Source organism: Mastigoproctus giganteus, chromosome 7 (assembly GCF_048544385.1).
Source record: "Mastigoproctus giganteus isolate SK-2022 chromosome 7, ASM4854438v1, whole genome shotgun sequence".
In the NCBI taxonomy this organism is placed as follows: domain Eukaryota; kingdom Metazoa; phylum Arthropoda; class Arachnida; order Uropygi; family Thelyphonidae; genus Mastigoproctus; species Mastigoproctus giganteus.
In genome coordinates, this window is record NC_143581.1 from 20,589,581 (window position 1) to 20,611,179 (window position 21,599).

A 21,599-nucleotide genomic window follows, 5' to 3' on the forward strand; every position below is an offset into this window, starting at 1 on the left:
TTCATATCACTCCTTGTCATATCACACATATACAATCCTTTCTTCATATCACTCCTTGTCATATCACACATATACAATCCTTTCTTCATATCACTCCAGGAGTTGAGGACAGTTTTGTTACATGAATGGTCCAATATTCCATGTGCCACTTTGCAACACCTTGTTGACTCTGTACAATATCTCTGTAGAGTAGTGATTTGGGTCAATGGCAGTCCAGCATATCATTAGCTCATGGTCCTAATAAAGTGGTAGGTAGTATAGATTTCCCAACTCAAAGGTCAACTTGCTCCAGGCAGCTTGTCAATCACTAGATGTACATCATATAAAGGGACAATAACAATCTTTTCCCTACTTGTGATTTCCTATATATCACAGACAGGACAACATGCACCCTCCTAGTCACTTGTTTACACTGCATGGAAATTATATATCTGACTGAATCCTAAGGGTTTCTTGGCCAAAATCACTTTTGCCATCATTCTCCCTAGCCCATAAGTAGCTCCTGGATTTGTGTTCCCTAGGTACAAAATCATACATTAAAAGCACTAAACTTCAGTTGTCATTTTTCGGACCATTTGTACAATAGATCTAAGTAATTTTGAAGCAAAATGGCATGGTTCTAATAATTAAACACCCTTCCCGACTTAAGCCCCAATACTAATCTCTGAGTGACTTCACTTGCTACACTAATCCACCCTGAGGAATGGCCGGTCATGACTACTCTCTGTATCCTATCTTTTAGCCATCCTTTGGTCTGACAATCAATTTCAATCTGCTCAAGTTCTTGTAATTGCCATTCATGGTTAAAAGTATCAAAAGCTTTACTAAAAACTTTACTCAAAAGCTCTCTCTGTCAAGGTAAATAACATCCAAGTTGTTTCTTGCATCCTACTGTTTTATGACTCTGTCATGATAATTAACTAGATTGGTTAGATGCCACTTCATGAATCCATGCTGTGATCCATTAAAGATACCATTCCTATCGAGACAGTCCTGTCTCATATCATTAACTACAGACTCTACAATCTTCAGTAGTTTTTCCCACAGACTCTTTCTCGAGAATGAGTCTGTGGGAAACTGTAAAGAGAATAGAAAAGTACATATTCAACTTGTCTGCCACTTCTGTTGGGCTTTCTGTGACTTTTTGAATTTGATCAAGGGGCCTATCTGATTCACTCTCTTAATTTTTGCATTCATGCATGAAAATAACTGTGTTCATTTTAGCTTTCTTTCTAGTGATTTCTCACACTCAGCTTTTTCCTTTTATACCATCAGTAATTTTGTTACATATATGCTTATAATATTCATTTAAACCAGTATCTTGTGGTAGTCTGAATTCACACAATTCCCAAAAACATCCACTTTGGCATCTTTCCTTTGTGAAACTTCCCCACTGAAACAAATGTATTTATAGATTCCAGGTTAAATCCCTTGAACACTTCCCATAATGCAATAATATCCAGCAGTGTATAATTGTCTCTCTACTTAATAGATCCCAAGAAATAACTGAAACCACTACAACCCATCTCCTGAAATTGAAGAGAAGATATCATAGTAGAGGGTATGCTTCCCCTTTTCCTTCAACTCGAAATCTCTTTGGACACTACCCCTTTTATGACATTGTGGTCACTTCCCATTATTAGTTTCTGCGATATCAGATATCTGATCCTTGATGAGAACCAAGTTGAAGATATTAGATCTCTTGTACTTTCTTTGATATGTTGGAATAAATAACAATCAGCCAGATGGCTCAAAAATCTGTTTTCCCATGGTGTATTGCCCTTCCGCAATTTCCAATCTATAAGATATAGTTTGAAGTTGCCCATAATGAAGCAACATACTTGGCTGACCATTTAAGTTGCCTATAGAGATTTTTACCATCCTCCTCAGAATCATTTTTTTCTGTAACATTCCCTTATTATCATCTTCCATTTACCGCAAGTCATCATGCATCATGATTAAGCATCCATCTGAACTTGATCTCAGAGGACAGTTTAATCGCTTTCAGAGAGCTTTGGATAAGAATCATTGTTCTCCTCCCTATCTTTCCTGAACACATTGTATTTCCTATGATGAAATTTATCATCCCCTATCTCTGGATGGCACCATGTCTCCCTTACTTCTATTATATCAGCATTGGTTGACCTAGTCAAATGTTCAAATTCATTTAATTTATTTACAGTAGTGCTGGCTTGTCTTGGGCTGCCCACTCTACCAAATGTATTTTTTACACATTTTCAGGGGTGGGCCATCTCAAGGGTGCCAGGAGTGCCCTGCACCTGGGCACCAATATTCAAGGGGTGCCTGAAAACCTTAAACTTACATACACATATGAAGAAAATTTTAAAGGGAGCACTAAATTGCAATTTTCACCTGGGCACCACATTCCCTACTCCACCATACTCCCCTGCACCTCTTCCAATACAGTGAAGAGTGTGAACGAGATGTATGCAGAGCAAGAAAACATTTAACAGTGTTCGGGCAATATCTGATATCACAAATAAGCAGAATGAGATGTGACTAGGTGCTTATGTTTCAAAGTGGTTTAACTGCCTGATATCATAACAGCAATTTGTCACTGCCTGTAACAGCCACACACATGCAACAGCAAGTGAGATTTTTCAAGATGTCTGAAAAATCAACTGCAGCTGATGTGGTGAAAAGCTTGAAGAGCAAAGGGCATCATAGGTGCCTGCTTACAAATTACCAGGCAGGTAAAAATTTTCAGGGATCGGTAATAGTAATCGCTGAACCCTGAAAAAAGTGATGAAAGAGAACCAAGCAGTGTTATTTGTGAATGCTAAGCTGGAACTTCAGACATGGCTGTGCAAAAGCATGGATGAATGGAATACAGCCCTGGATGCATTTCTGCAAGGGATGCAAAAATGAAATAAATTTAATTTGTGGGGATGCAGTATGAACTCTTTTTTTTCCAGGCACCAAAATTTCTAGACACAGCCCTGGCCTCAAATATCTACAGAAGTGTCTGTAAATGCCTCCACAGTCTATAGGGAAATGAATGGTATGCACTTTTGTGGTATAACTCACACTGCCCACAGATTGAACTAACAAATGCAGAACATCATTTAAAGCTCTGTCCACACCCATTGTTCTTGGAACATGAAAAAGTGGAAACAGATCCTATGGAATAATGGGGTGTGTTACACAATCTTCAGATCGGATGGTCAAATCTGGGTATGGAGAATGTCTGGAGAAGGTCATCTTCTGTAGTATATTTTCCAAGTGGTCACTTCTAATGTAAAATGTTATACACGTTAGCATTAACAGAGGTTCAAATTCACGTGCTAAAAAAATATGGTTGATGATAATATTCTTGTCAAATGATTCCTTGTAAGCTCATCATCTGAGCTATGTGTTTGCATCAGAGTATGAACAGACCCTTGCATTGTGCCTACAATGCAAGCTGTCACTGCTTCTTGTAATTTGTAATCTGCCTTTTAGTTTTGGTGTCAAAATGATCAGTGCAGAGTTGTACATTGATATCTTGGATAATTCCATAGTGCTTGTACTCTGAAATTTCTAAATAAATTAAATAAACTTTCTCTTTATACTCTGGCACGACAACCATGTCAGCAGAGTTTACAATCAATCGTCAATACAAATATTTATCGTATTTAGTAGTCACGGGCTTGAACTCTGGTCCACTCAAAGAAAGCATGCTATGCACTCTCGCTCCTGACCACTCGGCTACGTTCGGCCTATTTCTATGGAAATGGGCCCTCAGTGTTCCAGCACAATATTGCTCTATTGAATACAAATTGAATACAACAACAGTGTAAAAACCTGGTTTGAGTTAAACAAAGTCCAATAACTCACGTGGTCTACCTCAAATACAAACCTGAATTCAATCAAACACCTTTGGGATGAACTAGAACACCAGATCAGGAAGGGGGTGGCAACATTCTCCTCTTCTACAGATGAACTGGTTATTGCACCAAAGGACACAAATTGCTGCTGACTCCTACAAGGAACTGGTTGTAAGTGTTCCAAAACAAACTGATGCAGTCATTAGGTTGAATCGCAAGCCTAAACGTTATTCCTTTATTAATCATTCTTATTCATTAAAATTCATAAACGAATTTTAATGAATAAGAATGATTCATGAATTTTTTTCCAAACTTGGTGGCATCCTAATACTTTTGGTGAGGAAGTATTTTTTTTTTTTTATAAAAAACCCCAAACACATGAGGTATTAGAACCTATAGTACTTAGTACTGTGCTTGGATTGGAGGTTGAGAAGATGAGAGAAGATATTTGTTGACATTAGACTTGAACTTTCTGTAGACTGTAATTTTCAGGAAAGACATATGAAGGAAGGTTGTTCCAGAAAACGGCAGTTGAATGAATAAACGAGGAAGATGAAAAGTTGGTTCTGCGAGTCTGAAGTTTGAAGAATACATAGCATGTCAAGTATATACATAACAAGTGTATAAATTAGAAAAATAAATGCACAAGGCATAATTCCTTATGGGTTTAAGTAATTAACTATATAATATCGGTGTAAATACACCATAGTTAACCCACAGTTCAAATTTATGGGTTAACTATGGTGTATTTACACCGATATTATATAGTTAATAACATGTAATTATAAAAAATTTCAAGGCATACAAGAAATATACATGGAATAAATGGAAAATTTTTGTTCAAATAAACCCAAAATTGCAATTAATTTCACTAGATGGTGTTACAATAAAAAAATGCATGATGTCCTTTTTTTAAAAAAAAGTTCTTGTAGTGCCAAGAAAACTTGTGTAATGTAGCTCTGGAGCCGATCTTTAAATAACTCTATAATATATATATAAACTGCAGCCATTATCAACTGACTGCAGGATGGAAGCCTCCTCAACATGTTTCCCTCAACATGAATATATACTGTATATATATTTTTTTATATATATTTAAAAATTTTATCTATATAATATCGGTGTAGATACACCATAGTTTACCCATAAATTTAAACTACGTATTAGTGTATAAGGCATTTTTTTAATTGTATCTCATATTGTGGCTGCCTTTGCAATAAGTAACACTTCTCTAGTAGAGAAGATTACTGTTATTTATTCTCAGTGGATACCACTACCAAGACAGCATCGTTTCAAAGTTGTTGGCCTATTATCGGTGGGTGGGTAGGTACCCTGGTAATGCAACATGCCATCACAGTTGAGATGCCAAATGGTGTACAGATAATGTATTTAAAGATGAAATGCACAAGGTATAATTATATATGGGTTTTAAGTAATTAACTATATAATATTGGTAATTAACTATATAATATTCACCCATAAATTTAAACTACGCATGTAGTGTAAAAGGCATCATTTTAATTGTATCTCATATTGTGGCTGCCTCCAAGTATCTCATATGAGATACAATTAAAATGATGCCTTTTACACCACATGCATAGTTTAATTTATGGGTAAACTATGGTGTATCCACACCAATATTATATAGTTAATTACTTAAAATCCATATATAATTATACCTTGTGCATTTCATCTTCAAATACATTAAAATTTTTATATATATTTAATTTTTTTAAATATTTATTAAATTTATATTTTAAATATTTAAATATTTATTAAATTTATATGTCAAATATTTAAAAATTTATATATATATAAAAATTCAAATTTTTATTTTTTAATAGGGGTTATCTTGGTTTTGGTTATATTGTTTTTTCTTCTAAATTTTTATTAAAAAAATAAAAGTTAGAGGAAAAAAGATAGCTACAGATGAAAGAGAATGTGAGGAAGCAGGCTGAAAATAAGGGGCAATAAGGAATGCTGTACACATAAAAAGTCAATCCGGAAATTTAAAAAATTTAAAACGGAAATTTAAAAAAAAAAATTTCTAAAAGGCAAATCTTAGTATACTAACGAAAATCTACAATTATGACTCATCTTCCTTCCCTGTAGTTATAGGCAACAAAATACGTTTTCGACAAACAGGCTAAACTTATGTAATGAAGATTTCTATTTGACTTGAGATAGAATGGCATATGACAAAAAACAAAAAGAAAAACGTAAATAACTTTTTGCATTTAATACTGATTTATAATTATTTTACTTTATTACTACATTGTTTTTATTTTATATTTATAATAGTCGATATGATTAAATGTTACATAATGTAGTCGTATTTGTAACTGAACAGAACGAAACGAGGTGCCACTTGGTAAAATTGGCACGAATAGCTTTGCATGTACTACGCATGCGTACAGCGACTTTGGAACTCTTCTGTATCCCGAAAGATAGCGGAACATGCCAAAGATTAAGTTTCCAGTCTGGCGTGCTTTTATTAGTATTTATATTCAATGAAAATAACAAGCAATTTATTAAAAAAACAAACTTTTCTACTGTGTCACAAAACGATAAAATTAAAATAAAAACATTCGTAAGAACATTGTCGTTGCTTTTTTTTTTTTTTTTTTTAATGAAACCTCCAAATACGAAAAGTTGAAGGCTGAAATGCTGAAAGAAGAAACTTCTTGATATTAGACTTTAATTTCTGTGGATTACAATTTTCAGGCAATAAACGGGGGGGGGGGGGAGAATAAACGAGGAAAAAGAAAAAGTTCGTTCTGTGAGTTTTAAGCTGGACAGTAAAGGCGCAATTCCACTGAGGCAACACTGAACGACAAGAGGCATGCTACATGTTTCCTAGTGTTGCCTGTTTCTAGGTGTGCGACTATGTGCCACAATGTCGCATCCGGAATTTGACTCCACGTGTCGCATGCGCTATGTCGTCTATACTTTGAAGCATGCGTCTCAACGATTCCATGGAGGCAATTTCAGTTTGGTGCATCATGTCTTTACAAACAGTCGTGGCGGCTGCATATTTGGTAATAGCTTTGAATGGTAGAAAAAAAAGAAAGCCACGGTGGTGGAGAAGAGAATTATATGTTGGTGGTGAAGAAGCTCAGAATGATTTTTACAATCAGTTGGTTGCTGACAGTGGCGGATTACCCATTAAGACAATGAGGCACGTGCCTAGGGGCCCCAGGCTTTGGGGGACCTCCAAGCCAACACATTTTCCTATAGTGTTCTAAAATAGATTAATGTTTTCAGTAAACATCATAAAAATCTTGATTAATTTAAGCGAAAATTTAAGCAAAAAATTCAAAATAACAAATTTTCATTTATTTGCCACCTAACTTTTATTTATTTTTTATTCTTTTTTTATTATTATTATTATTTTTTGGTTGCTGACGATGAAGCATTATTTCGAAATTTCACACGAATGAGCAAAGAAGATTTTGAGTACTTGCTTGAGAAAGTCTCACCTATTATAAAAAAATATGATACCAACTTTCGTGAGGCAATACGACCTCGTGTAAAAATGTTAGTAACATTGAGATATTTGGGTACTGGTGATAGCTGTCCATCCCTTATGTATCTGTTTCGGATATCTGAGCCAAGCATTTCTCGAATTATTCCAGAGGTATGCAGAGCTTTGATCGACGTTCTACATGATTTTGTCGAGGAAAGTAAAAATATTATTATGCTAAACATTTTATTTATTACAAACATACATATATTATTACAAGATTTCAAGTCAATTCGGCAGAGTCTTCTTAGTTAGGAATTCAGAAAGTACTGGAAAAGTCAAAAGGTTTTCTGAGCTGTTGGATGGCTCAGAAAACGTTGTTGCAGATGCTCCAGAGGATACTGTGAAACTACTACTTTCATACTCGTAGTTGTGAGGCAGATTCTCGGCCCCAGAGGAGAGAATAGTGCAACCACTACTTTCATAGTTGTGATGAAGAGGTGTACTAGTTCGAGTAGGCACAATTTCGACATCATATTTGCCCATAGCTGCTTCAAATAATGTATTATTTATTATGTGCTTAACCATTGTTCGTGCTCTAGAGCTTAAATTTCGCTGCTCATTAGCCACATGGTCTCCATATGTTCAGCAATCATCTCTTTGACACGCATTTTTTAAAATACTATATGCTTCCTCTTCACAATCCGAAGGAGATAAACGCTTCCGTGTCTTTTTAGGGGCAGTGTATTTTTCACTTTCTTCTTCACAGCTATATTTCTTTTGCGTTTATTGGACATTTCATGCTGATTTCGAGGCTCATTGACTTCTGCTTGAGTATCTTGAGTGTGTCGACTGCCTTCTTGTTCTTCTTCTTTCTGCAATTACAAAAATGCAATTACTAGATAACTAAATTTGTTTTGAATTTTTCCAGATGCCGTGCACGGAAGATGGGTGGAGAAAGATAGCAAAAGATTTTGAAGTTTCCTGGAATTACCCGCATTGTGTTGGAGCTTGTGACAGAAAACACGTAGTCATGCAAAACCCAAAAAACAGTGGCAGTATGTTTTTCAACTACAAAGGGACTTTCAGCATTGTTTTGATGGCCATTGCTGACGCAAACTATAATTTCGTATACGCTAATATTGGCTGTCAAGGCAGGATTTCTGACGGAGGTGTTTTTCGAGAAACGTCATTTTATAAGAAATTGGCCAAAGAAAACCTACAATAACCACAACCACAACCACTTCCTGGTAGCAATAAGTTATCGCCTTATGTAATATTGATGGATGATGCGTTCCCTCTGTGAGAACACATCATGAAACCCTTTAGCGGCTACCACGACAGGCTCTTGTCAGAGACAATACAATTATAGACATTCTCGCGCTCGCAGAGTAGTGGAAAATACTTTTGGGTTGCTATCATCTGTGTTTCGTGTATTTAGAAAACCACTAATGATTAATGTGAAAAACTCTGAAATCTTCACAACAACATGCATTTATCTTCATAACTTTTTGAGAAGGAGTTGAAAACTTTTTGAAAACATCGCGATCACTATATTCTCCTCAAGGAACTTTTGATCATGAAACACTAGATGGAAATATTATTCCGGGATCATGGAGGGCAGTTATCCAAGGCGATACTGGTCTGCAGGATTTGCAACATAGAGCACGGAGAGCAACTTTTGAAGCTAAAGAAGTGAGAAACGAATTTATGAGATATTTTCAATCAGATGTAGGACGTGTGCCTTGGCCAGGACCTTTATGCCTAACTTTTATATGTACTATTCAAATTAAGGTAATTAAGTTTTAAATTTAAAAAAACTCACCTCAAAGTCCTCCTCATCACTGACAGCAGTTGACAATGTTGATCTAGGCACATCGACCTCCAATAAAAAACTCAAAAGCTCAAATGCAAACCATTTCCCTTTTTTGCTAGGAGATGAACCTTTGATTGTAGTTTTTTTCGCTCACGATGGAAAGCTGAACGCAAATTCTTGATTTTCTTTTTCACATCAGTCACACTACAATCGTATTTACTCGCTAACTGCTTCAGCTTATCATTTTTTACTCTGTTGTCTTTATAATCACTAATTTTATTATTCCATAACTCCGGTGAATTATGATAATCTTCAATAAACAAGGTAGTTTTTTCAATATTCCACTCCATGTCGCATGATACAAGCCGCACCGATCCGCCGACTGTTGGATAACGACGACATTGTGCGACACGTGGAAACTTGTTGAGAGGTGAAGCATGCACCCCGGCAACAACAATCAACATGTAGCATGTGGAAAAGATACTTGCTTCTTGTCGCTTCGTGTTCCTTCGATTGAAAGACTGTGTGTAGCATGCGTCAATGTCGCATGCTACATGTGGCCTAAATGTTGCCTCAGTGGAATTCCACCTTAAGTGGAAGTTGACCGGTTGCGGCACGTATTAGGACTTGTTTGGAAGAGAGGGAGGATAATAGAAAAACAGCGCCCATGGAGCAGAAACAGAATGTGAGATAGAGAGTGGAGAGACTTTGTAAAAGATGGATCACATCTTTTGAAAGGAGTCTAGAAGCCTGGGAGAAGTTATTATTATTATTATTATTATTATTATTATTCATATGGTGCAAGGAAGCATGAGGCTTTTGCTACACCAGCCAAAAAAACATGAGGACACTACCCATGATGTAGGAACAATATTCCATGGTAGGGAGGATTTGAGATTTATACAGAGTGAAGAGCAGTTCAGAAGAAAAGTAATGCCAAGAGCGAAAGAAAAAAAAATAGTTTTTAAGATGCAGAGGAAGCAATATTTGGGATGTGCTTAAGCCAAGAGAGATTAGAAGTCAGAGTAATCCCTAATAGAACTATGTGATCTTGTCTAGAAATCTGGGTATCATCGAAGATAAGCACAGGAGCAGAACAATTCTTTTTTGCAAGGTATAAGACAAGACTGAGTTTAAAAAGATTGAAATTAACTAAGTTATCTTTGCTGCACTGGATAATTACCTGGGGATCACCATTTAAGGAATTGATAGTGGATATTCGAAACGTGGAAGCTGTTTGTATAGCAAGGTTTCTCAAACTGGAAGGTGGAATGCAATGTGCTATCATCAGCAAAACCACGGACAGGATTTTTCGTCAATGGAAGAAGATCGTTAATACAACATAAAAATAGTGGAAGAAAGAACTGAACCACGGGAATACCAGCATTAGCGGAGAAGTTTGAAGATAGACAGCCATCTACCATCACCTGCAGTGAGCAGTCAGAGAGAAATTGAATACCCAACTACAAAAAACAGTTGACAAAACCATAAAATGGAAGCTTATTTAGAAGAGCTTTATGCCAATCACGATTAAAAGCGTTTGAAATGTCAAGAGCAACAGCTTGAGTTTCACCAAACTTGTCCATTGAATTTGTCCATAGATAGGTAACATAAGCCGGAATATCACCAGTGGATCGACAATGACAGAATCCATACTGGCGATCACTGATCACACGGAAAGTTTCAAGATAGTTTAGGAGTTGGTGGTTAATGGATTGGATTTCTCCGTGCATGGGTTGGTTGTTTAGAAGACGAAAGAAGATATTTGTTGACATTAGACTTGAACTTCCGCTGACTGTAATTTTCAGGAAATACGTATGAAGGAAGGTTGTTCCAGAAAACGGCAGTTGAATGAATAAACGAGGAAGATAAAAAGTTGGTCCTGTGAGTTTGAAGTTGGACAGTAAATGGATGTTGGCTGGTGGCGCCACGTGTTCGGACTGTTTTGAAAGAGAGAGAGCGGGAATTATAGAAGCCAATTCAGAAGAACAGTGCCCATGGAAGTATCTGTAGAAAAGGCATGCAGCAGAAACAGTACGTCTGTGAGACAGCGAGTGCAGAGACTGTTAGAGATGAGTCATTAATTAACCTAACTGCCCTCTTCTGAATGGAATCTAGAAGCCTGAGAGAGGGTTTGAGGGCACCGTCCTGGATGTGGGAACAATATCCATGGTAGGACGGATTTGCGATTTGTACAGAGTGAACAACTGTTTGGAAGAAAAGTAACGCCGAGAGCGAAAGAGAAAACAAAGTTTTTTAGATGCAAAGGAAGCAATATTTGTAATGTGCTTGTGCCAAGAGAGATTAGAAGTCAGGGTAATCCCCAAAAGAGATATATCATTTTGCCTAGAAATCGGAGTGTCACCAAAGATAAGAATAAGAGCAGATGAATCCTTTTTGCGAGATATAAGACAAGACTGAGTTTTAGAAGGATTAAAATCAACTGAGTTGTCTTTGCCCCACTGGAGAATTATCTGGAGATCAGCATTTAAGGAATTGGTAGCGGATATTCGAGAAGTTGAAGTTGATTGAGCAGGGCAAGGTTGCTCAAAATGGAAAGTGGAATGCAATGTGCTATCATCGACAAAATTGAAGCTTATTTAGAAGACCTTTATGCCAATCACGATCAAAAGCCTTTGAAATGTCAAAAGCAACTGCTTGAGTTTCACCAAACTTTTTCATCGAATTTGTCCATAGATGGATAACATAAGCCAGAATATCACCAGTGGATCGACAATGACGGAATCCACATTGGCGATCACTGATCACATGGAAGGTTTCAAGATAGTTTAGGAGGTGGTGGTTAATGGATTGGATTTCTCCGTGCGATTTTATCTCTTACAATCGCCAAAATGTTTGTTCGTTTCTTAAAGTCTTCATCTTTAAGACTTTAAGAAAATAGAAAGCAAGAAAACTGTTTTCTTGCTTTCTATTTTCCCGAAATATTTATCAGAAAAATTTTAAATAAATAAGCGATGTAATATGAAGGCACTATAAAATATTCTAAAACTCAAATAAATAACTGACAGAGCATAAATAATGTTAAAATTCTGAATAAATATATTTCATTCACAAATTAATTACGGAAGTATAAAATTAACATACTGACAAAAATATAAAATATGATTATTTGACACATTATTATTATACGCCATCTGGTGTAACTACTAATTAATCTTATCGTAATGAAGCAACAACTGTGGGCAAAATTGTGAATGATTCTTATCAGAGCAATTTTTTATGGCCATTTCCTTTGCGTGAAAATTAAGTCATAAATTAGTTTGGCACAGAATAATAACTAATTAATTTTAAGCGGTGTAAACATTAGGTTAATTAGCTGTAAATCGATTGGCAATTAGCAACAAAACTGACCCAGTGACCCATGTCTCTGATTGCTTGTCACGCAATTTGACTACACACTGGTCACGACATTGAAATGAATCAAGCTGGCTGATCAAGTTTTTAAGCTAAAAAATGTTTTTTAATTGCTCAGCGCGATTTCGTTGTCGAAGGTCACTGAAATCTAAAAACCAATTAGTCAGTATTGATTTATAAGCTGGCAGTTTAAGAGGCTGTTGTCGTTGTTTTAACATCTGAAACCCAACAGCGAATTACAAAGCAGTCTTACATTTTATGAAACATAAATTTTGTTTTAAATTATTGCAAAAATTCATTAAAATTAATACGATGAAGTTAATAGATAAAAGCGGAAATTTATAAATTTTGAAAAAAAAAAATGACAGTTTATAAAAAAAAAAAAAGATAGAATTTGTTTTTTTATTTCATTTCATTATTTTCATTTTATTATTAGGAAATTCAGCCTGTTCCATAAGTAATCGTGCTAAGATCAGGTAACCGAGTTAAGATCCCAGGCAGTGCTGGAAGTAACTTTAATAAGGCTTGGTCTGGGATTCGAACCTGTCTTTTTAGGAGCACTTCAAGGAAGCTAGAAACAAATTCTTCTCGGCCCTTTGGTCAGCTCGACAGGAACTAGTGGGTTGCCGCAATAGCAAGCTGACAACTAAGTACTGTATATCCGATCTTGTGTAGTACTGGTCACTCTCTATGCATCGGAAATTTGGTCCTCTGCCCCCTCCAACCTACCTGCGGCAGTTCTTGGGGATTGAGTTTTGGCTTCTTCGATACCGCAATAGGACTTCAGGGCATCCCCTTACTATCTCTAGGGATATACTACATTTGCTGCATGGAATGACCCCTTAGAAGCAAATCATCACCACTCGCAACATAATTACTCTCTCTAAGCTCATTTCCGATAAACTAGACGCTCCCAGTATCGATAGCCTCATCATCCTGCCCAAGAATAACAAAAGAATAAGTAATCGGCAAACATCTGATTCCACTTGCTCTCAACCAAATCAGCTCGCTCAGTCATATGTTCCCAGCAAACACGATTGGACTTCTCAACGACTTAAACATCAACCCTGAGGCAATTTGCGTAGACAAGGCCTACAGAACAAAGGTTTTTGCAGATACCTACGCAATCTTGCAATTTTCATTTCACCATCGTTCTACGTGGCTTCTCTGCTTGAGGATGAGCTGTGCTCCTTCTCTGTTCCAGTCAGCCTACAGCATCCCTGCTCTCTTCTTGGACAGATGCTGACTGTATATTGAGAATTTATGTGGAACATATTCTGTCTTCGCCTTGTATCTTTATCTTTGTATTTGTACATTTTATATTACCCAATATAGATTTTGTATTGCTATGTTATGGTTTTGTTTACCCTCCTAGCATTTAATTTTTGTTTAGGGGTAAATGTAACATTTACTTTATCTGAACTAAATAAAAATAAAATCACGCACCAAAGCGATTAATTAATATGAATCATGTCAAAGAACGGCAAGTGAATCATCCCAGGAAACAGTTTGTCGACCGTGCTGGAGAACAATTAAGTTACATGTAAGAAAACTGCCAAAGTAGCAGGCCGTGTTCTCTAGTAATAATAAAACTATTATTATATAAAATAATAATGATAATAATAAGGGGTGAGATGGCAAGACGTTACGACATTGGATTAATTCACGGTATTGACCCGGGTTCGAGTTCCGCTTTAGCGGAAGCGAACGCGTTTCCATCAAGATGGAAAACCGACATAATAATAATAATAATAGTAATAAATTACAATAATAATAATAATAATAATAAAATCATTGCGAGAGTCGCTTTAGCGGTCGTAATATGTTGTAATAAGGTTTTACGAGCATCGGAAACTAAGGCCATATTGTTCCGTGTATCCTGTCTAAATTGCGTATGTTCTGTAGTCGATTTTCTGTTTGCTGGATGAAAACCCGAGTTTCCAGGAGGAAAAAACCATGGTACCCTTGCCTGAGACCGACTAACTCAGCCACGTTGCAAAAAAGGTCCATAAAAATTCCGCTCGTCATCAACGGGACTTGAATTCAGGTCTTTTCCACCGGTGTGGGGAGGACGGCAATTCTACCAACTGTGCTACCCACGAGGGCCGCTTCAGCGGCCTAGCTCCACCAAAGTATGGCTACCACAAGGAAAGACTAACCAACTGGAAGTGCTTCCTGAACAACTGCATTAATGACCAGCCAGGAAGGAAGAAAATGCCAACACATGAAGAGGAGCATGGAAATGAATACATTCATCACGAAATAATCAAACTAGAGACTGATATGATAATGTACAGGTCTAGACTACATACCAAGTGGTTGGAACGATTCCTGGATATTGAGGTTACACTACAGCGAATAGCCGACCAGGAAGGACCATCATCACCAAGAACCAGATAGCTCCTGCAATCTTGGAAAACATCAAGCAGGACGTGAGTGACCAACTACAAAGAACAACGAATACAAACTACATGGAACCAGAGGAGGAAAAGCAAGAAGAAATTCAACCCAGAGCAGCTGAAGAGGAAAGAGATGAGGCCATGATATCCCGAATGGAAGACGAGTGGAAGAAGACCCTAACAGAATTCCACGAAAATTTATTTCACAAAGACCCATGTGATACCGAAGCAGAGACCCAACAGAATCCTGTGGAGATTCACAGATCACCTCAATCGGCAAATAATACCACATTAGCTCGACAACAACTGTGCAACACTAGAGGCCATTCACACAGCCGTATGTGCTGTCATTGAATCAGATAATAGGAGAATACTTGGACACACTGAACCTCCTTGCACTCAGCAAGAGACTACGCCGATACAAAGAGAGCTCCCAGAGGAAAATAAACAACCGAATATTCCATGAATGCCAAAGAGGCTTCTACAGGAGTATCGGACAAGATGGGAAAGACGGAAAAGGACCAAATGAGCAGAACACGATTGAGTTCTGGGACAACGTATAGGACAGTGAAGTAACACATCACAGCCGAGCCCCCTGGATAGAACTAGAACGGAAAAAACAAGGATGTGCAGAAAATGAGAGATTCAGGAGGAAGAAGTACATACAATAGTCGATCACGAAGTCCCACAACTGGCGAACTTCAGGAATAGATAACGTCCACAACTACTGGTACAAGAGGCTCACTTGCATACACAAGCACTTAGCAGAGCAGTTCACCCGAATGATAAGTCACCCAGAGATAATCTCAGAGTTTCTTACTCAAGGAATCACATATCTGAAAGCTAGAGACCAAGATACAAGAAACCCGGAAAAGTACAGGCCGATCACCTATCTCTCAACGATGTACAAGGTCCTATCCAGCTGCTGAACAAGAAGATATCACACCACTTGGAGAGACACAATATCATGACCAAACAGCAGAAAGGATGCAAAGGATATAAGGAGCAATTAACCACTGATGCCACAGTCATAGTACAAGCTTACTAGCGCCGCAACCTGTACACAGCTTACTCTCGATTACTGCAAGGCCTTCGACTCCGTGCCTCATACCTTGCTAATAGAGATGCTAAAGGTCTACAAAGTCAGTCTGCCCTTGTGGATGGCATAATTGGTAGGATACCGTTCTCCCCATGCCGGATGTAAAAAACCTCAGTTCGGGTCCCGTAGATGCCAGGAGGAATTCTTATGAGGCTTTTTTCACAACGTGGCCGATAAAATTAAGAAAAATGGTAACTAAACTTTAATGTTTCTAAATGTAAAATTTTGCACCTTGAGAAGAGAAATCTAGGAGTTACTTATAAACAGAGAGATGCTAAAAGTGGTTCTGAACGAAAAAGACTAAGGGGTAATGATATAATCAAATTGAAATTTACCATGCAATGTAAACAAGTGTCTAGAAAGGTACATGGTGTACTGCCTGTGATACATAGGCCCTTTGCAAGTAAGGAAAAGGATGTTATTGTACCTGTATATAACACGATGGTAACGCCGTTTGTTTTTTATTTTGATAGGGTTTTAAGAGCATCAACAACTAAGGCCACATTGCTCTGTATATATTGTCTGTAAATTGCATGTGTTCTGAGGTCGATTTTATGTTTGCTGAACAAGAAACTTGAGATTCTAGGGGAAAAAAACCATGTTACACTCGCTTCAGATCGACTAACTCGGCCACGTTGTGAAAAAGGCCCATAAAATTTTCTCACGTCATCGACGGTACCCAAACTGAGGTATTTTGCACCAGATGTGAGGAGGACGGCGATTCTCCAACTGTGCTACCCATGCGAGTAAGGTACCACTGTAATTAGAATATTGTGGTCAGGTCTTAAGGCCACACTTGAAAAAATACAAAGGGCTTCTAGAATGGGTTAAAAGAACGGCAATTAGATTGGTGAATAGTGCTGATTGATGTCCATATGGATAACGGCTTAAAGGTGACGAAGACAAAATCTGGCAACTATACACCTTAGGGGATGAGTGATTTAGGTATATATTTATTTGGTCCTGAAGGGCATCAGTAAAATGTACTAGCCAGGTATATTTTCACTGGTACGAGAAACAAGAACTAGAAGTCAGAAATATATATACATAGACTGTATATATTTGAGGGGGGGGGATAACAAAAGGTTGGATCTGATGAAATTTACTTTTCGGCAATGAGTTGCAGATCAGTAGCATAAACTGAATTCAAGAGTGGTTGACGTGAAAAGTTAGCAAAGTTCAAGGCAGAATTTGATAGTAGAAACACTTTTTGGCAATGGGGAAAGTGTTTGAGAATTTTTCCTTTTTTGGCAGATGCAGTAAAAGTCCTCTTCCTTGAGATATTTTTATGGGTCTGCCAAGAAAATCAAAAATCCCCATGTGCAGAAATTTTATTTGGGGGTGGGTTGGAAGATAATTGCTACACTGAATTGGCTTGGCATTAGCAACACCTACCTAATAACATCACAGGGACACCTTCTGCTCATAATACAGCTCAAACGCATCATGGCATGGATTTCACAAGGTCTTGCAGGATATCCCGAGGTTGTGTTATCTACGTGTTGTACATTGTAAGGTGGATGGTCGTGGCATCCAGTATCCTTTTCCAATAGGTCCTAAATATACCTAATTGGATGAGATCGGTTGAATTGAGCAGCCAAAGGAGGGCAGAGAATTCATTGTCAGGTTCCTGAAAACATTCACAACTTGCTGGGCCTTGTGAGATGGTGCGTTGTCTTGTTGACAGACGCCAGAGTCGTGGGCAGACTGTCAACATGAAAGGATGTACTTGGTAGGCGATGATAAAAAGGTAAACGTTCCCAACGAGCTGTTGTGGAACATGGCATGCCAGGAAAAGTCTCCAAAACATAATGCCACCACCTCCAGCCCACCGAACACCAACAGCGCATTTAGGTGCGATGACTTTATGTTGCTTTCTCCAAAGGTGGATACGCCCATCCGCGTGATACAGTTGGAAACAGGATTGATCAGCCCAAGCAACAAATTTCCACACCGGTGGTCCAGTGTTTGTGCTGACGTGGCCATGCAGGCGTGGTTTCTTGTGTCTTTCAGTGAGCATAGGTACCTGTGACGGCCGTCGACTGCCATAGCCTATACAAGCTAGTGTCCAGTGCATAGTCCATGTGGATACTGTTCCCACCGTTCCTACGTTGCACTGCGTGGTTAGTTGGGCCAGCTGTGCTGCGTCGCTGCTATGTTACGAGACGAGACAAACGACGCTCATCACGGCCGTCGACCACAGGTGGTTGTCCCACATGTGACCTTTGACTGACTGTTCGATCACTGCTGAACCAGTCACGGTAAACTCGTAACACCACAGAATGGGTACTTAACCATGCTGACTGTTGTCAAGATAGCGGCATCTGCATGTCTTGCCCACGCAACCATTTCCCGTTCAAATTCGGAAAGATCTCGATGCTGACCCCACTATGTCATAGACAATCAAAAACTGTTCGCCATGTGAAAACTACATCTTATATTAGTTTTTCCCGACTTTGATCCTTCAACAGCGTCACTGACAAGTCCATTCCTACTCGAGGGGATTTTGCTAGTGCAAAACCAACTAAAGTGTATTTCCATTTATGTACAGAGGTAACTCTAAATATTACGGGGTGGGGGAATTTCTATGTAATGAATTTTAATTTCATTAAAATTCGTTACATAGAAACAAATCTTTCTTAAAGATGCAAATATAAAATTCAAAGAAAATCTGCACAGTGGGAGTTGAGTTCTTACATGAGGACAGAAGAACGGATACAGTAAAGACAACAGGCACTTTTGCAAACTCACAAAAGCGTCTAATAAGAACAAGTATGAAAATAATAATAATAATGAAAACGAGGATTATTGTAATACTTAATTTTTGATATATTTTCTCTGAGATTTTAAGTTACTCTATGGTAATATAAAATGCTGTATTGTCCACAAATATGGATATAATCCATCTCAATTATATTTCCAATATCGCTGCATAATATGTAATTATATTAAGCTAAGTATCATTAAATATTAAGAGTTTAAGGGCAAAATTAAAAATTAATTGCTTACCAGAATCGCATGCAAAACACTTCGTGGTACCATCTTGAAAGACAACAGCCAGGGCATGTTTTCGAACACTGGATGGTATCCTGATGACAGTGCTAGTATAGGTTAATATTTCTACTTTCTGCCAACTTCCAGCTCGTGCGCTTTTCTCGTCAGGATATTTTTCAAGACGACATGGTACGTTGTTTGCTGACCGCCTTAAGACTATCCACTTTCTCCGCCACCACTGAGAAAAATTAAATATAAATCCTGGTGTTTAATGAAAAAGATATAATAATTGGTGACCATTTCAATGTAAATTATATTTTATGGGAACAAAAATTATTATTGTCAAATGAATATAAAATGGAGAAAGATAAAGTACAGGGAATATTTTCACACCATATACGCTATCAAAAATTGAACGATGCTGTCTCATCTTTAAGCATTCTTCAACAAATTAAAAAAAAAAAAAAAAAAAACAGGAATTTTTATATTCAGTAAACTGCACGTAATTTTTCAGTAGCCGCTGAGCACTAGCATTTATTTATTTAACCTAGATATACATGAGATAGCGAATTATAATAATGTATATTAAAAGATTAATAAATGAAATATATAAAAAAATTAATTAATGTGAAGTTTTAGTAATATAGTAATCGGTTGTTTGTCTATATTCATTTCAATATAGTTTATTAAAAAGTAAGCGTAAGATCATAAAGATGTATTAACTATCGAACATTTAATATGATTTATGATATTAATATTCGGAATTTTTATTATTTTAATATTTCTAAAAAAAATCCGAGCTTTACTCAACAAGCGCCTAATTAATCTATTTAATTAGTTTAATATAACACTTGAGAGTAAGATCGTGGAAAAACATATTCAACAACGGTTTTGATAATGTATAATAGATTTTCGTTACTTATTATGGTTAATAAAATTTTGCATAAATTATTATTGAACAAAAGCTTCAGCTTTTGTTCAATAACTAATCTCACAACATTGGCACTATTTTAAATAATCCTAGCGCTTTGTCGATATTTATCCCAGACTCGCTTTGTTTCCTTAGTAAGTAGATTTGAAATCATGAGCTGTTCACTAAATACGAATGTAAACCACTTTCTGTGGCCAAATGTATTTAATTATACGAAAACTTTTTCTTATATGAAAAATTAAAAGGCAGACGAAATATGCTAGGTATGAAATGGGCAGACTACAGTTTTCATTAATTAAAATACCATAAGTGAGTGAGTGAACCGAAACACACACACACACAAGCTTCTATCTTGTGAAACAACATTCCGCTTTCATACGAAAATAAGAAAAAATGTCGTATGCGTTCCCTGAAGGCAAAAACACTTCTATAAATCAGAATTCAGAGAGGATAGTCAAGATATAATTATATAGTACTGGACTTTTCTAAGTGGCAGTTATTGTTTCTAGATCAGTGGTGTTCAATATGTGGCCTCCACTTCAATTTCCTGAGGCTCTCAAACGAGACAATCGAAAACGTATTAAATAAGAAAGAAAGGATACGGCCTCCGCGGATGAATACTGGCTATGTCTCCCTTGTCCTACGTTTGAAAAGGTTCGCGTTCAAATCCTTTAAATCCGACGAAGTGAAAAAAATAGAGGTCTTTTGTAACAGGGTTGAGTTAGGAGTTCTCATGCGCAGGGTGGATTATTTCCCCGGGTTTGGTGTGTCTCAGAAAAACAAGAATCTGTAAAACGCAAGTAATTTACAGGTGCAGCACTCCAACGTCTAGTGACTTGAACAGTATTGGCGATAATTGTTCTTTTTAGCTTAAAAGAACTTTAAAAATTCTTGGTACAGTGGGACCTTCATTATCCGTATTAATGACGGGGATAATGACGAAAATAATTGCGTGAGATGTGTGGACCCAACCCACGGTATATTAATCTCAGTTATTTTGCTCTTTAATAGAATCCTACATTCAAATATCCACTAGCTTCTAAGAAAAAAACAATGTCCCCCAACAAGGCAAATAAATAAATAAAGAAAAGAAAATAAATCTTATCTACCCTCTCCTGTCATGCATTATTCTTTTACATTGTCAACCTTTTTACTTTAACGAACTTTAAACTCCAAGTTGATCAAACTTAGAATTATTTCCCTTTCATGACAACTATTGTTCTCTATCGACTATTATTTTTACAATTGTCTACGTTACTTATTAGCAATAATGACTCAAAAATAAGACTTAAAGCAAATTACTCAGTAAGACTTGAAATAATACAACTAATTTCAGCACAACAAAAATAGGCATACATATTTATAATCTTTATAATCGTATTGTAAATAAAAAAAATCACCTCCTTCCGGTTGATAAATGTCTGAGATTATCTGCGAAATTATAACAGTTAACGAGTCTCCACTGGCTATTGTCTCACAATGAAACCTTCTTGAAAAGTGTGAGTGATTTGTACCAGTTTTATTGAAAAGTATTTTCCATATGAAACTTCTCTACTTCACAAAAGCAAGTGAAAAATCATATTGAATCCATTACACATACTTATAAAACGAACAAAGTCCGCGACAAAGAAGAGGCAAAATGGTACTATTGGCGGTGGCCAATTGAAGATAAAAAATATTACTAAATATTAATAA

At 37.0% G+C, this 21,599-nt stretch overlaps 1 protein-coding gene across 1 annotated transcript in view; it reads right to left on the reverse strand.

Moving 5' to 3' along the window:
* The window catches only part of LOC150082629 (docking protein 6-like), a 96,810-nt gene that overhangs the window by 33,340 nt on the left and 41,871 nt on the right, over positions 1-21,599 (reverse strand). The window contains exon 3 of the mRNA XM_090377551.1: positions 18,989-19,211. Coding sequence (XP_090233677.1) covers positions 18,989-19,211 — 223 coding nt within the window. The remainder of the gene's footprint in view (positions 1-18,988; positions 19,212-21,599) is intronic.